The 15,607-nt window shown below is 45.2% G+C and overlaps 1 protein-coding gene across 1 annotated transcript; it reads left to right on the forward strand.

Moving 5' to 3' along the window:
• Positions 1–2,923: 2,923 nt before the first annotated feature.
• LOC119400675 (uncharacterized) lies at positions 2,924–15,236 on the forward strand. Its single transcript, XM_037667690.2, has 4 exons — positions 2,924–3,071; positions 7,000–7,067; positions 12,730–12,807; positions 15,036–15,236. The coding sequence occupies exons 1-4, from the start codon at positions 2,953–2,955 to the stop codon at positions 15,158–15,160; spliced, it is 390 nt and encodes a 129-aa protein (XP_037523618.1). The 5' UTR covers positions 2,924–2,952; the 3' UTR covers positions 15,161–15,236.
• Positions 15,237–15,607: the final 371 nt, after the last annotated feature.

Raw genomic sequence — 15,607 nt, forward strand, 5'->3', positions numbered from 1 at the left:
GCAGCATGGCTGCTCCCTACTGAGGAGGTCACTAGGAGAGGTTAGCCGAGGCCTCACGTGTGCAGAGTTCGATTTCGAAACCTGACATTGACCTCCAATTAGTCAATTAAAAGGCCCGGGGAAGGCTCATGATCAACTTACAGCATTTGTCGAATGACAGCTCCTCTTTTTCGTTTCGAGGAAATTTCAGCGCTAATGGAAATCCAGAAATGCGCTTTTTTTTTCCTGACCACCAAAACGAATTTAGGTCACCGCGATTAGTGTGGAGTACACGATATGGAGGCAATATAAGCGTGCGTGCCATTCGGCGTTAATTATCAGCAGAGCCGCAAGATGGGACGAATGTTCATTACACTCGCACTGGCCGTTATGTGCACGGCGGCTGTAGTCCATTCCAAGCTAGGTGCTCCAGGAGGGCCAAGAAAGCTGCACCACGATGTTCCGGATGCTTTTCAGGTACTGTATTCAACACGGCGACTACATAAACGGATTCTTGACTGATTGACTCAGAGGCGCCAAATTTCCTAAATGCTTGTCTGCCGTTAGTTCTGTCACTGAAGAAAAACGACGAGACCGCCTTTGCCAATGGCATTTTGGCAACAGGAAAATAGAGGAATCATACTGTAAACGGAGACTTGGTGGCCCATAAAAGGCGCAACAATTTGCGCACTCTCAATTCACGAATTGACGGCAAAGTTCGAGCTGGCGTGTAGGGTCTCCAACACGCCTTTTTAGGGATGGCAAAATGCTTATCGACGCAGACAGCGAAAAATAGGGCGACTATTTCTATCTGCAAATTTCGTCGTCACGATATTCTTAATAAGCTATTTCTAATGATTAGAATCAAGGAACAACCGATCACATCCATGCGCGTTCGCAGTGCCACCCAATTAAAGATTAATTTTCATAGGTATGTTAGAAATGCAAGGAGATGTGCTGAAATTTCTAACATACATCAGACGGCAAAGAATGAACAGGGAGGCCAAGCAGAGCAAGTCTACGGCTGACTCACCTTCACTGGAGAAGGGTAAAAGGAACATGAAAAAATGAAAAAAGATAGAAACACAAGTCTGCACAAAATCATTATGACCGTGACGATTTCTAGGCGAAATCCCTGAACATAACAGGAATAGTTGGGCGCCACAAACACCTTCTCTTCACACAGGTGAAATTGCTTATTTATGATTCCTTGTTCTGATCTTATTTAAAATACTGCGTACTTGTCTGGGGTACAACGACATTTTCTAACATGCAAAAATGACTTAAAATGCAAAAGAAAAAACGTTCATTCGATTTACTTATAATGTGCCTTTTGGGACACCAACTGCTGAGTTGTTTACCAATGCTCACGTTATCACTATTCATCAGCTGCATCGCTAGAGACTAAGTGTCCGTTTTAAATGTGAAATTAAAGATAACTTAGAATGTTTTAGAGAGATTGCTTGTCTGATAAAAAATTGAGGTATGCAACACGAAAAGGCGAGACATGGATAGTACCGGCCGCGCGTTTAAACTCTTCAATGCAACACTTGCGCCATACATTGCCTTGCCTTCTCAATCAATACACGTCAACTAATTTTGATCTGTTTTCTTGTGCATCAAGCAAGTTACGCTTAGAGTTTGTAAACGTGATAAACTAAGTTACTAATACGTATATATTCCTTTTCTTACGCTTATAGCTCTTCTGTTGTTAAAATCTATGTTTCCAAGTGTTGTACCTTTTGTCAATTTGTATGGAACGCGTAACTGTCTCTGTGTTGCCGTGAAGTCTTGTAATAGGGGCGCCGGGCTCGTCAAGCTGCCGAAAGACAGCATTTATTCGCCTCTCCTGTGTCTGTTTATGAAATGAACAAAATTAATGTTGATTGATTGATTGACTGATTGATTGATTTATCGACTGATTGAATAGCAGGCCCGTAGAGTGGCCGGGGATAGGAAAAGATAATTTGCCGTCGGCAGGGACCGACCGCATTTATATGCTAATTACTAAAAATAACGTCCCCTATACTGTTCTTGGCATCATTGTCTGTTAGCTCTCATTAATATTCTATCTAAAAGAAAAAAAAAACGAGCCCTTAAAAGTAATCTTCTTTGCTCTAAAAGGTCTAGTCACTTATATCTCTTTTACGCAACTCCTAAACAATACCTAGCGACTGACGTAGTTTCGCGCCATGGCAATGTCGTATTTCTGCAGAAAACAATCAGGATAGTGCAATTGCCATGGCAAGTAATCATACCGTACAGGATCATGTAGGGCCCGTCACGGTGGTCTAGTGGTCATGGCGCTCGACTGCTGACCCGAAGGTCGCGGGATCGAATCCCGGCCGCGGCGGCTGCATTTTAGATGGAAGAGAAAATGTTTGAGGCCCGTGTACTTAGATTTAGGTGCACGTTAAAGAACCTTAGGTGGTCTAAATTTCCGGAGCCCTCCACTACGGCGTCTCTCATAATCATATCGTGGTTTTGGGACGTTAAACCCCGTATATTATTATTAATGGGATCATGTGGGCTAAATGACGGCTAATATCGGCTAGCGTTGACTAATGGTAGTTTGTTGCCGCATTTTGGTTAAATAATGCAATTACAAATGATGCCTATGCGCAATCTCACAATTCCGAAGTTGGGTGTCTCTTCAGCACTTTAAAGTCTTGTTCTTCACACATTGTGATGTCCCTGCAGCGGCCTGAAGGAAACCCTTTCGACACAGTCAGCCGAGCACTGCGGCTACGGCAGATGAACCAGCATTTGTTCGTATTCTTATCACGTGCACGACTTTCTTTTTTTTTACGGCGTTGTGCGGTCGACAACTGAGTATATATAGTAAAGACATCACGACTGATTATCAGTTGGTTTAAATACGAGTAGCAGAATAATAGGAAGAAAGTTCACGCTCTAATTTCTAATGAATGTACAATGCAGGTGATCTCGGCCTTCCCTCTGTCCGTGGCGATAATGGACTCGGACAACGACACCATCTTCGAGTGCCTGATATCTAACCGCACTGCGATCGACTATAAGACCAAGATGGCCATGTTTGTCTGGACCATTGGAGCGCCGGGGAATGCGTCCAAGTAGGAATCATTCATATTACTGAAGATTATCATAAGGGTGGCTTGCAAAGAGAGTTGGTAAATTACTACGTCCTCGAACGCGGGAGAACGGTGAACGCGGGAGAAAGGTTGGCGCCATGGCTAGTTTTTGGCTACTTTGAATTGTGTTTTTGGCGCAATTAGTAGCCAGTTTTTTATTATTTGCATGTAAAAGAACAAGCAAGCCTAAAGGCCACCCACTGTTTTCAGTGTCCTCGCCCCAGCAGCTGGCTGGTGCTCATCGAGGCACCCCCAGGCAACGCACGGCGCGCCTACAAAAACGGAGTGACTAAGTTGCACGTATTCTGGCACACGCGTGGGTAGCGGGCTGCTCATACTGCCAAGTATATTCAGGCGTCAGTTCCTCGCGCACACTTACGAAAACAAAAATCTGCGAAAAAAATGAAGCTGGCCTGAAACTATGGTAAATATAATCTACTAATCAAGTTCGGTCTCCGGCATCAAGAGAAAACTGTTTGAACGTTTAATGTTCCCACTGGCTTACTGGCCTGAATGTTTCAAAATTACTCCGCCTCTGGGAAGAACTCTATCCTACATAAACTATGTACAGACGCACTGAATTTACACTAACCACTCCGATACAGCTGCGGCGACACATGGTGGAACATATGGTGCATGGAACTAAATGTAAAAAAAATGCAAGGTTATTCGTGTCGCCCGAAACGCTAACAGCCTGACTATTTAGATCTTGAATAGCGTTGCGTTGTTCATATAACGTGCAATGTATATACATGTAATATTCGTTCTAACTGCAATCGCACTGCTAGCCTAACAGCCACAAAATCGAGCCTTTCCCCACCGTTTGTAGCAGCACATCGAAATTCTCGCCGCTTGAACTTATTTCATAAAATATACTACCGTAGCTTCCTTCACGACACACATATATTTTATCACCATACTATATGTCTCATGAATTGCGTTATCGCTATGAGGTAGGTATTTCATTCTGTAAAACCCGAACCTTTTCTACTGCGCGTAGAAAATGAGTGGAATCACCTTCCTTACCGATGAACCGAAGATAATCGTCGTTTTCGCGATACAATAATCACCTTTGCACAAGTACTAGTCTGTTGGAAGTCTGCTCATTGTTTTTCTGCGCTCACTGTATGCTGTTACATTATTGTTCGTCTTTTATAGACTATTGCTTATTAATTTACTAAGTAAATTAATAAGCAAACAAGTAAATAATTTTCTGTAACTCACCTTTGGCTTGAAGACCAAGACAGGGGGAAAATTGTGCTCTTATTTTTATGTTATTGCATATTCGAAATCATATTTGTTTTATAACAATAAAACTGCTCCTTTTGGTCTACTTGGCTACAAATTTGACGATAAATTTAAATGGCATGGCTACTTTGGCTACCTTGAGCTTGAATTCTGGCTTCTTTTCAAATCTACCCAACGGCAACCTTGTACCAAGCGGACCTCCTCAATTCCATCGTAGCTAGCACTTCGCAGGGTGTGGTGTAGAGAGCTCGCCTCTTCGTTGCTTTTTTGCATTCTTATCTGCACTACAGGTGCAGCAGTAAACTGCCTTTTTGGGCATTGAGCCATCTGGTTGGTTGCGCACTATGCCCAAGTGGTACAGGTATAACTGTCTACTGTAACAAGCTTGTTGATCAGGAAGCTTTGGCATTGCTTGGCACGCAAGACACGATGCTGTGTCATGGCTTCTTCCTTTTTATTGCGATAGCAATTATATGGACAGTCTCGGCTGAATTTTGCCGTCGCCGTCGCCCGTCATGCACCGTATATGTATAAGTATGTATATATATATAAAAGCCCCAAAGAAAAATAATTCAGAAAAATGCTTCCGAAGCACGGAATCGAAACAGGGACCTCTTGCTCCGCAGCGAGTGGCGCTATCCACTACGCCACGAAACGCAGATCCTTCACGTAGCTAACGGCGAGCGTTATATACACACCATTTACCGCTGGACGGACTCAGAGACGTTAGGCGCTTGTAAGCGTTTCTTCATTACCAGCGAGATGGCGTTAGGAGCGCGACGGGTGGATTTAAAAGTGGTCGGCGAGCGCGCTCGCTTTTTGTTATGTTTGCGCAGGGAGAACCTTGCCCTTCCGCTGTCTGCTCGCGCGGTTTTCTCGTGCTGAGGGGAAGAGGGATGTTTCACGCTTTCACCATGATGTCCGCGCTCATGTTACGGAGCGTACGAAAGTCACTCGAGCTCAAGGGACGCCGCTAAACGAACAAACAGAAGATGAGCGCGAACTATCAAGTGTCACAGCTCGACATTTGAAGCACTCTAGTTTCCTTCGCTGCTTTGGCCGCCTTTGCAACAGGAGCGCTGTTCAAACTGAGAGTATCCATTGGCGAGCCTCACTTCGTATAGCATTAGTTTCTTGCTATCGCATTCATTGCTTCGCCCTTGCGGCGAAGCTGTGACTTTTTTTGAAGCATCACCAACATTTCTTTAAGTAATGCGCAATCCTCAGGCAAACCGAGCAGACGTCCATCCTGGCGTTCCAAAGGAAAGGTTGAATTTTGTCCGAAAAATGCGATAATAAAACCTGTACGTAACAGGCGCGTCCACTTGAGCTTGACTATTGCACATGCGCCAGATATTCCTGACGCTTTTTCAGCTATGACGGTAGGTAGGGCTTTATTGTTTTCATTTCATAGTAATGAGACTGTCTCGCTCGAAGGCGCTTGATGAATCTGATTTCGGTAGCGCGCTTCTGTTCATACTGCTTTGCTTTACGGTCACCTCCTCGCCTGTCGGGATAGGTCTCTCCCTTATCATGCTTGTGCTTTCGATCAAACATGATAAGGGACAGACCAAGCCTTACAGGAGACTGCGTAGCCGTACTGAGGCCCACCGCAAGCACAGTACAAAACATATCCCGACATACAGGGACAACGCTCCTGTTTTGAAGGCGTACCGTGTATGTCGCCGATAGTCCAGGGCGGCAGGACGAGTTCTTGCACGGCCTTCGACGCTTGGCAGGGCCTGGTGAACGGTACGTCAAACTGAAAGCACGACGCTGGGCCTTAGGAAGCGCCTGGAATTTCTCTCTGAAGCACTTCGTTGAGCTTGCAGACACTCGAGCACATTTAATTTTTTTCTTTCTTGCGTACGCACGTGGGAAGTAGGTTGCTTCTCCTTTGCTGGTTTTATGGGGCGCTTTCGGTATCACTTCTTCTCTAGGGATAGATTGGTCCCCCAATCTCTTGATATATATATATATATATATATATATATATATATATATATATATATATATATATATATATGAATGATAGAAGGGAGGGCTTGATTTTCGTGACTATGTTAACCTGGGCAGTGGTCAATGTATGTAATTTATTTGGGTTCATTTTACATTAGGTTCAATAATGTCATGCTTTGTTCACGAAAATCGTTTGCTTTCGCACAGTAATTTAGAAACCCACTTGACAATGGCTACAACGTCGCGTTACTTAGAATTTGTTATCATAAAAAAAAAACAAAGAAATGCATTTTCAATGCCCATTGAAGTCACCATTAATTGAGGTTCTGATAAATGCAGACGACCAAAATACGTGTCTTTAGAGAATGTTAGGCGCATAGGCGCCCAGCAGTGTGTTTTGTGAAATCTAATGAGCGATTGACATTTTTACTAAAATAACAAATATCATTTGGAGGGAGACTTGCCAGTACAATAATCGCTAAAGCGTTAGCTAAATTTCAGGTTGAGGTGGTAATTGCGTATGTATCTGTCGCTTATCTTAGAGCAACTATGGGCAGGAAACTTAACCGAGAAACAATATAAAGTGAAGGAACATACGATATTTTCATATCAGCCATCGATAAAGATCTCTTGAACGCAATAAAGAGATAAAATGGTGAGTGGAATATGTTATGCTATCTAAAAACATTGCATGATCGTGCAGGCAGGAAGTCCCGTTCGTTGTGTCACCGGGGACTACGCCTGGGACAATGGACATGATTATTGGAAATGGTGAGTACTTCAAGCAAGCAGGCGGGAAAACGAGTGTGAATATTGATGATATTGCTGGCAAATCAACCAAAGGCGTTTGGAATAATAAAGAAGTGATTGTACATAGCGAAAGTGGAGAGAGACACGCAAAGGTTGCGTCATTGAGAGTGTTCTTTTTTCCCTTATTACAAAGCGGATCGAAAACAGCAGTACACTGCAACGCAAAATTTTGCCTTATACATTTCCTTGGAAACCTGTTTGACGTGAATGAACACCTCCACGTACTTGTGATGGTAAAAGCTTTTGCGAAGGTAAGCGAACTGCGACAGCTATTGCTTTTCAAGTAAACTTACGTGGTACGAGTTAGCAGCAAGTGCTTGTGAGAAAAAACTTGGCCGAATTGCGCAAACTCCTTCAGAAGGGCTGCAAAATTTTACTGCATCAACAGTAATAACCCGAACGGAAATGCATTCATGTAGTCTTTGTGAATAACGAATCGAAGGAAGAAAATTTAAGTAATGCATTACATGACAAATGTTTTCCGTGCTTGAAGTTTAGTTGTTCTTCTAATGTGTCGGGCTTTATCCACCTTGCGTTTTTTTGTAAAATATTTTGAAAATTAAAATATTTATCTTCGTCGGCATACAGCACGACTAGTGGGGTGCCTTTCTTGATTTATGAAGTAGTTTATGAGTTTCACTCTGTCCCATTCCAACAATGTCCCATTTTACCTGCCATGCGTGATTGGTCCGTCTAAGTGATAGCCCACTTATCGGCGACATCGGCCATCCGAACGGGTGATGAAAATTGAGTGGCCTATACATAGCTTGCACTTGACGTCACAGACAGGTTCTCTGCGCTGGTTCACAAACATGGCGGCCACCGTGACTTCTTTATCTCATTAGAGTGCCATTTCACTGGAGAACACCCAGTCGTTCCCTCCCCGGGCGTTCTTTTGTGCTCTCCCCGATTTCTTCTGTTCGCCAACTGCGCCAAGGGGGAACACAAAGGATTGGAGGGGGCGCCGGAACTAATCTGATATCACCGTCTCTTGCTCCGCGCGTTCGAGCAAGAGTTCACCCAGCGTCTCAACCAGTTGGTTCGCAAAGATGGCGACCACGGTGACGTCAGTGCAAGCTATGCTATTATGTTGCGGCCCCAGCTATTTTTCATAGAGCAGTTCATTACAGCGAAGCTCTGGCCGATGCCCTGACGTATGGAGAAAAAAAGGACGTTATCAAAAAAAAAATTACAGCATATCCACGGGTGAATGATGAAGAGCTTGGACGAAGCTCCTGAAGCAATCACGGTTACACCGTGAAATGTTCAGTGGTTTCGCCCCAGCAGTAATGAAAGCGATACGCCGCTTTGATTACTGCACGCCATCTAGAGTGCAGGGTGCCGCTGCTTTTCTTTCCTTTTTTTCTTTTTCTTTTTCATTTTTTTTGCACACATATTGCACACATCTCTATGGGACAGCGCCATCTAGTATATCGTCACCCAACTGCAGTTTGCATGCATATCTATGGGACAGCGCCATCTATTGAATGATACGGGAGACACGACGGCGGGGGCACGCCGGATGGAACGACGACCGACCAGGTGACGCTATAAGGAGCTTCGCCCCTAATATATACAAAAATACAGACGGCGCAGCTGGCGGAGCACGCTCACGCAGCGGTGCTTGCCTCGGCGTTGTGTGGTGGCGCTGGTGCAGGATTACGTAGAGGACGGCGAAAAACCGGGAAAGGCGAGACGCCAAGACGGCACAGCGCGTTCACGCCGGAGAAAAACAAGCTGCCAAAGTGTTTTCGATTGAGATAAATGTCGTTTGGTAGCACGTATGTGCGGAGAGGCAGACTAAGTGACATTACGAGTTGACCACCTTTTTGAAAGCCTCCAAGCTTAGGAATTAACTTCTTCGCCAGAGCTTTCTTCACGGCGGCTGTTCTGCTCGAGCAGTAGTCCCCTATCTGGGACTGTATGTGGAAAACGCCGTGATGCCAAGAAAAAAAGCAGCTTTGCACTAGTGTTCCAAGCCTGAAGGAAGTGCGTAGCTGGGCAGCCTTCTTTGTTTCTGTTCAGTTTTCTCTTTCTTTCCTCCTCTCTTCCTTTCCTTTTCTCTTTTCCAGTTTTCTGTCTTTTTTTTTCTCTTTCTATTTCTATTTATATCTATTTGTCTTCCTATTTTTTTCCTTTTCTTCACCTCTCTTTCTATTTCTCGCTTGCTTCCTCTTTTTTCTATTTTTATACTTGCTTTTGCCAGCGTTACGCCAAGCCACGACAGCATACGACAACATGCGACAGTCCGGGCCCTCTAAGTGCTCCGCTCTTAAAAGTAACCTGGGCATACTTGCCTTAAAATTCCCAGACATATTTGCCATGCTGTGGAACAGTAACCATGACGTACTGAGGGAGGATATATCAGTCGTGCAGGATAATTTAGTTAGTTCAGATGCGCCTATCTGTTGTAGTGGAGCCTGAGGTGATGAGTGATACACCAGCAGTATTACCTGCAAGAGCATGACGCAAAAATTAATGGCACCCACAAGTATCATGCTCGATGGCGGCATGGACCTGGCCCAGACTGAGCGGGCCGGGGGTCCGCGTTTCTGAGCCCAGGCCCGGGCCGGGCCTGGGCGTTCATTACTAAGCCTAGCCAGGGCCCGCGTGTGTGCATGACAAAATTCGCTGCTGCTGATTATCATTATTGGTACCGTGATACCTTGGTCATTATTGGTACCTATCATTATTGGCACCTTGTAGTGGGCGATCAGACAGAATCTCTGGTGTGCACATGCACTGAAATGCTAGCCTAGTGGTTAAGCTTAGTGGTTAAGCTGCGGAGTTATAGCACGCGGCTCGATGCCCGGTCCCCTGCGGCCGCATTTCAATGAGGGCAAAATGCAAAAATGTCGAAGCACTCTGATTTAGGTGGACGTTGAGGAAGTCCCGGTGGCCGAATTTAAGTTGGTTTCTAGTACTGCGTGCCTCGTAATCATATCGGGCCTATCGCACCTAAAGCCCCAGATTAAAAAAATGAAATTTTCTTATGCGATACATAAAGAGGCACCTCAATGAACGTATAGTGACAAATAATGAAAGAGAAAACAGTCTTTTTTTTAAATCACGACAAAAGGGATGGAAGTAAACTCAGCTCATTCTCAATAATGATCTTGTGTACACACCACGTTGAGAACGTTACTGATTACAAAAATTTTTAAATAGTCTCTGGTAGAATAATTCTGTCCATCAGGATAAAAAATATCATTGATCCCTCCCGTCATACTAATCGGCATAACAAGAAAGTAAAACGCATCCTTACAGTAGTAGCTGAATGTTTACTGTACATTGATATAAGAGGGCTTGAACAATTTCTCTTCGTGTTTGGCAGCTACAGCCCTGTTTAACGTGGATGCACCCACGTTGTGCTGTACTTGTTTTCTTTTTCAAAAAATGAAGCCGCACCAACTCGCCCAGCTTGCCAGTTCGTTAGCTTGGTGGCACATCTCCATCCCAACGACTAACGTACCTGATCAGCTATTAGACAAACCTTTGTGGTAGCTGTAGTTAACGGTGAGAGCGTAATCAGAGAATGTGGTGTGATAGCCAGAAGAGCGTCGCTGATTGGACGCAGAACTTGGGCTAAGCTTTGGGCTAAGGTCGCCACCCTTATTGAACACCACGACCGGACTAGAGGGAAACACAATGCGCGTCGTATCTCCCCTCTAGTCCGGCCGCGATTTTTCTCGCGGCGAGCGTAAGTTGGGAACGCGGTGTTGCAGTCAGGCGAGGCACGCCAAGGCAGGCGTGAGTCGCAGAGTTATTTTTAATATGCATGGATGCTATGAGCGAGGCCGAGGCTTGGGCTAAGGTCGCCACCTAACGGTGTGTTAAGGCGTTCACAAAACTCCACTCATGGCCTCCGAGATTAGCCGGCGGCGCGCCGCCGGCTAATCTCGGAGGCCATGCTCCACTTCTCCAATTGGAAACGCGCCGAAAGGGACGGACGCGTAGCAACAACGCGTGGCAGGAGCGAATCACGGAGGCCACGGTCACGATGCATTATTTCACTTTAGCGCTCCCAGACGCCGACACCACTCCGCCGACCAAGAGCACTGTGAAAGGAAGGTGTGAGACATTAAAGGCGCGTTGTAAAGCCTCCAGTGTATGTGACCATGGCGCAGTGGATAGCGTGCCCGGCATCTGTTGTCGAATACTGAGAGGTCGTGAGCTCGATTCCCGGTGATCGAAGTTTTTTCTTTGCCATCTGACCATGTGCACTTTTTCATGTCATTTCCGTGACGAAAATGCGTCACTGAAATCTTGGTCGACCCCGGCATAAAACACTTTCGTGTTAAAAAGCTCAACCTTATATGTGGTGAACAGGAAGGACAATCAGATGAAATGCAAATCGTTAAGATGCCAACTTCTACACACAAATGCCATAGCGACGTAAAATATATGTTACAAAGTAATGCTGTAACACATCATACTTCACACTATCAAAAATACCGAAGGTTTCTCCCTTGTTTACGGAATAAAACATTGAAAATACGCTTAAAATAACACCGATTGAAAAAAGTGAACTCACCCGATAACAATGTCACAAGAATAGGAATATGCAAGTTAAGGCCATCAAAAGGCGAAAATTTGCATGATCTTGCGCAAAAGCAGGAGGCTGTCCAGGTTTCCAGCAGGTTCCCTAAGAGTATGCGTTCCCAGCTGCCCTAACATTGCATTTGCTACTGGCGCTCGTGGATGGTGGGCAAGAAACTTCTTTTGCAAGAAATTGATACCCACGGCAGTTTCTACACTGGTATTCCCACTCACTATTCGACTAGTCCTTCAAAAATGACCTCACACGAGTCGCTTTGCCGGAGGCATCTCTAAAGATGTTTTTCAAAAAAACAGTGCACCAAAAGTGAGGCAAGAAAGAGAGGGAAGACGAACTTTGTTGGATTCGTTTTTTTGTGCGCTGCTTTTTTTTTTCCAGAAAATGAAGCCGTACCAATTCGCCAGCTTGCCAGTTTGTTAACTGTTAAGCTTACGGTCAGCGGGCCGAGTTCATCTTCATCTGTATTTTTATTTTTTGTTGCTAATATAAAATAAAAGCCGCCCCGCCACGGTGGTCTAGTGGTTATGGCGCTCGACTGCTGGCCCGAAGGTCGCGGGATCGAATCCCGGCCGCGGCGGCTGCATTTTCGATGGGGGCGAAAATATTTGAGGCCCGTGTACTTAGATTTAGGTGCACGTTAAAGAACCCCAGGTGGACGAAATTTCCGGAGTCCTCCACTACGGCGTCTCTCATAATCATATCGTGGTTTTGGGACGTTAAACCCCAGATATTATTATTAAAATAAAAGCCAGCTCTTTGCACATGTCACTCACGCTTGGCACTCAATGCTATGGATCATGCGATGCATAGCATTCACGCGTGCTTGAAGGCCAGGCCTAGGTCCTTTAGTGAAAGGCCCCGAGTCCTGCCGAGGCCCATGTAATCTAGTCCGTGCCCAGCCTGGACCCGCCGAAGAACGCTTTGAACGACTCAGCGTGGAAGCTGGGTCCGGCCTTCCGTGTCGGCCCGGTGCCTTACAGTCCTCTAGAATAGTACACTGATGAATGGGAAAGAGTGGAGGGCATGTGCATCCTAAGAATCTTGAGGTATTTTTTTTCCTTTCAGATCCAGAGATAAAGCAGGGCATATTCTACTACTTTGGTCAACACTGCATTGTGATGGATCTCGAGTACAACGGTCATCGTAAGTTTTATACTAAAATGACCTCGCGACACGCGTTGAAAAGGAAAATGGAGATATGGCGATCAACGGTGGTTGTCGCAATATCCACAGTGGTAGTTTAAAAGTTGGAATGTTGGACTATTATGCTCAATGAAGCTGGCTAAATTTACGGCCGCGTAGTTCGTATTTAGATGTAAGCGCAACACAAAAAACCCGCGTATTTAGTTTTAGGTACAGGATAGACAACTCCAGGATGCGGTAAAATTCAATCGGGACTGCTCCGCTACGGCATTCCTCGTAATGACATCTTGGTTTTGTATGTAAAATGTCATAATTTAGTTAAAAAAATTCAGTTCAAAATGAGTTAAGAAACAACCAAGCCCATAAAAACTAAGGAACAGTGAGGGGTCTAAAGAGGCGCTCATGGAACAAACGGACACAGTAGGCACCGTCGTGTAACCAACACCTGGACAATTATTACACACAACAGCGAGCCCGCCAGCCGAATCTTATAAACAGCTACAGTAACATGACAAATAACACACTAGAATTCCGATATAACAGACACAAAATAACATGAAACACACAAGGTAACATGGAATGCAGCGTCGCCGACGTCGGGCTCACCACGGGAGGGGAATCCGTGGGCACGAGCTGCGGAATGGTCCCACGGACCTCCCCTTCAGAGACAGCCGTCGGCGAGCCGCGCCAAGCCCCAAAGACAGTGATTGCTGTTTCCCATGGGCCCGTTTAATCTTGCCGCTAGGGCGGCGCCACCGCGGGAACAGCGTTATCTCTCGCACGGTGGAGAGTACGCTAACTACGCTGACATAAGTACTTCCCGCCGGACGCGCGTGCGCCACGACGCAAAACGACTTTACAGGAGATGCGAGCACCCCCACACAATCTGCCAGCGTGCAGCATTAGTTTCTTTTTTCATGCAAGTCAGTTATCATGTCGTCCGAAGTATGGGTCAGAAAGTTGGGATATAACTATAACGTTGACAAGAGGAACAAAACAATAGCCTCAAGAACAAATGGCATTCGTAGCCAGAAATGCCGCATTGAAGGGGCCTGCAACACTTCTTCAAGTAACCATCGAATGACTTCACTAAAGGAGTTTATTGCTTCGCGAATCGACCGCCGCAAAAAAATAAAAAATATAAAATAGAATCCGTCAAGTACGAGCACAGTTAGAGAGTGCTTTGGTCTGGGCAAGTTGGTGCGACATTTGTGAAGTTAACCAGCACGAAAGACGAGACGAAAGACATGTGCAGCACTGGTTATGTTGTACATGTGTCTTTCGTGTCGTCTTTCGTGCTGGTTAACTTCGCAAATGAGTTACAGAGGTTTGTCGCACGCTGTAATTGCTTTCTCTTTTCTCTCGTCCCGACTACGCGCTGGAAGCTAAGCACGGAGGGATGGCGCATGGGAAAGAAGATACGTCACGCGCGCCTCATGTCCTCGATTACTTTTTTTTTTCTTCGAACGCGCGGCTTACTTTCAATGTGATCTCGGGCGCATCCCGTGGCGGCCTCCCGCGGCGGCCTCGGTAACTATACAGCCCGCGATGCTCAAATCAGCCAATGGCCGTGAATTTGGGTACATGGCGCGGTCATCTGGGTATATGGCATCATTTGTCGAGAGAGGACGGAATGATTTCTAGTTGACTTTGACAATTACAAATTGTGATTACAGCGCAAGGGAAGACCCGTGTCTTCGCTTGCGCTGTAATCACAGTTTGAAGTAGAATACCAACTAGCCCGTACTCAGACCTTGTTTGAGAATTAATTGTAAATTCCCGGCCGCGTGCTTCGCTATAATGTTTGGCTCGCGTGTTCTCATGCGTCTCGACTACCGATCGACAGCGTTTTCTGACTACGTTAAAATGTGTTGCAGGGCCCCTTTTAGTATGGGCGATCTTAGTTGAGGATATAAAATAATAATTGTGGTTTGAGGCCTTAGTTTAGGAGACTAAAATTAATGAAGTATAGTTATTTTGTTAAAAAATACCAAGGGACAAGAAACAGCGAACACACATCAGGCTCGTTTTTTTTTTTCAATCGACATAACACGCCTTGATTCCATCACCTGTTTTCCTCTACTCCAGTAGGTCAGCAAATGAAAGGAGTGAGCACTACATCATCATCGTGCATGTGGCTAACACTTGCCGCGTTACATTTTCACTAGCGTAATGCGTCTACATTTTCTTAAAACGTGATTGTACAATGCCCTACTCTATTGTTACAGTGTGCATTCTGTGGACAGCGCTGCAGCTGATGCACAATGTGCCTCCGGAGTGTATCGACCAATTTGTCGACACCTGCGGCGTAATTGCTGATCCGCACAGAAATGACCTCTGCCCCGACTACTAACGAGGCTGGGTACTTGGCCAGAAGGCACATGGATGTTTCGTATTGCTTTTCAAGAAGAAGACGAAAGGCAAATTCTTGATTTTGCTGGCAGAAAATGCTATGGAGCGTCGAATGGTAATGAAGCTTCTCGTAAGCTCGGTTTTTTGAGACACAAATTGAAAAAAAAGCCCCTCCAAAACTGAAAGATGCTCGCATACAAACCGTATATCTTACCTAACTAGAATATGCTTCAGTGGTTTGGGATCCTTTCTACAAAAAAATATATTCAAAAACTTGAGATGGTCCAAAGACGCGCTGTACGTTTTATTTTTTTCTTCTAAGTTTAAACCGACTGATTCTCCTTCAATATTAATGAGAGAAAACGACATCCCTGTGCTTGAGGATCGCTGCAGAATCGCATGCCTAAAATTTTTGAATTCAATTTATATTGCTAAGCTGGATATTCCT

The sequence above is a fragment of the Rhipicephalus sanguineus genome, chromosome 7, assembly GCF_013339695.2.
Source record: "Rhipicephalus sanguineus isolate Rsan-2018 chromosome 7, BIME_Rsan_1.4, whole genome shotgun sequence".
Taxonomy (NCBI): domain Eukaryota; kingdom Metazoa; phylum Arthropoda; class Arachnida; order Ixodida; family Ixodidae; genus Rhipicephalus; species Rhipicephalus sanguineus.

Excerpts from the sequence above, each read along its gene's own strand:
- LOC119400675 (XM_037667690.2), top strand. The coding sequence starts at position 2,953 with ATGGACTCGGACAACGACACCATCTTCGAGTGCCTGATATCTAACCGC. Across the intron at positions 7,068-12,729 it reads GGACATGATTATTGGAAATG|ATCCAGAGATAAAGCAGGGC; the intron begins GTGAGTACTTCA and ends TTTTCCTTTCAG. Across the intron at positions 12,808-15,035 it reads TCTCGAGTACAACGGTCATC|TGTGCATTCTGTGGACAGCG; the intron begins GTAAGTTTTATA and ends CTATTGTTACAG.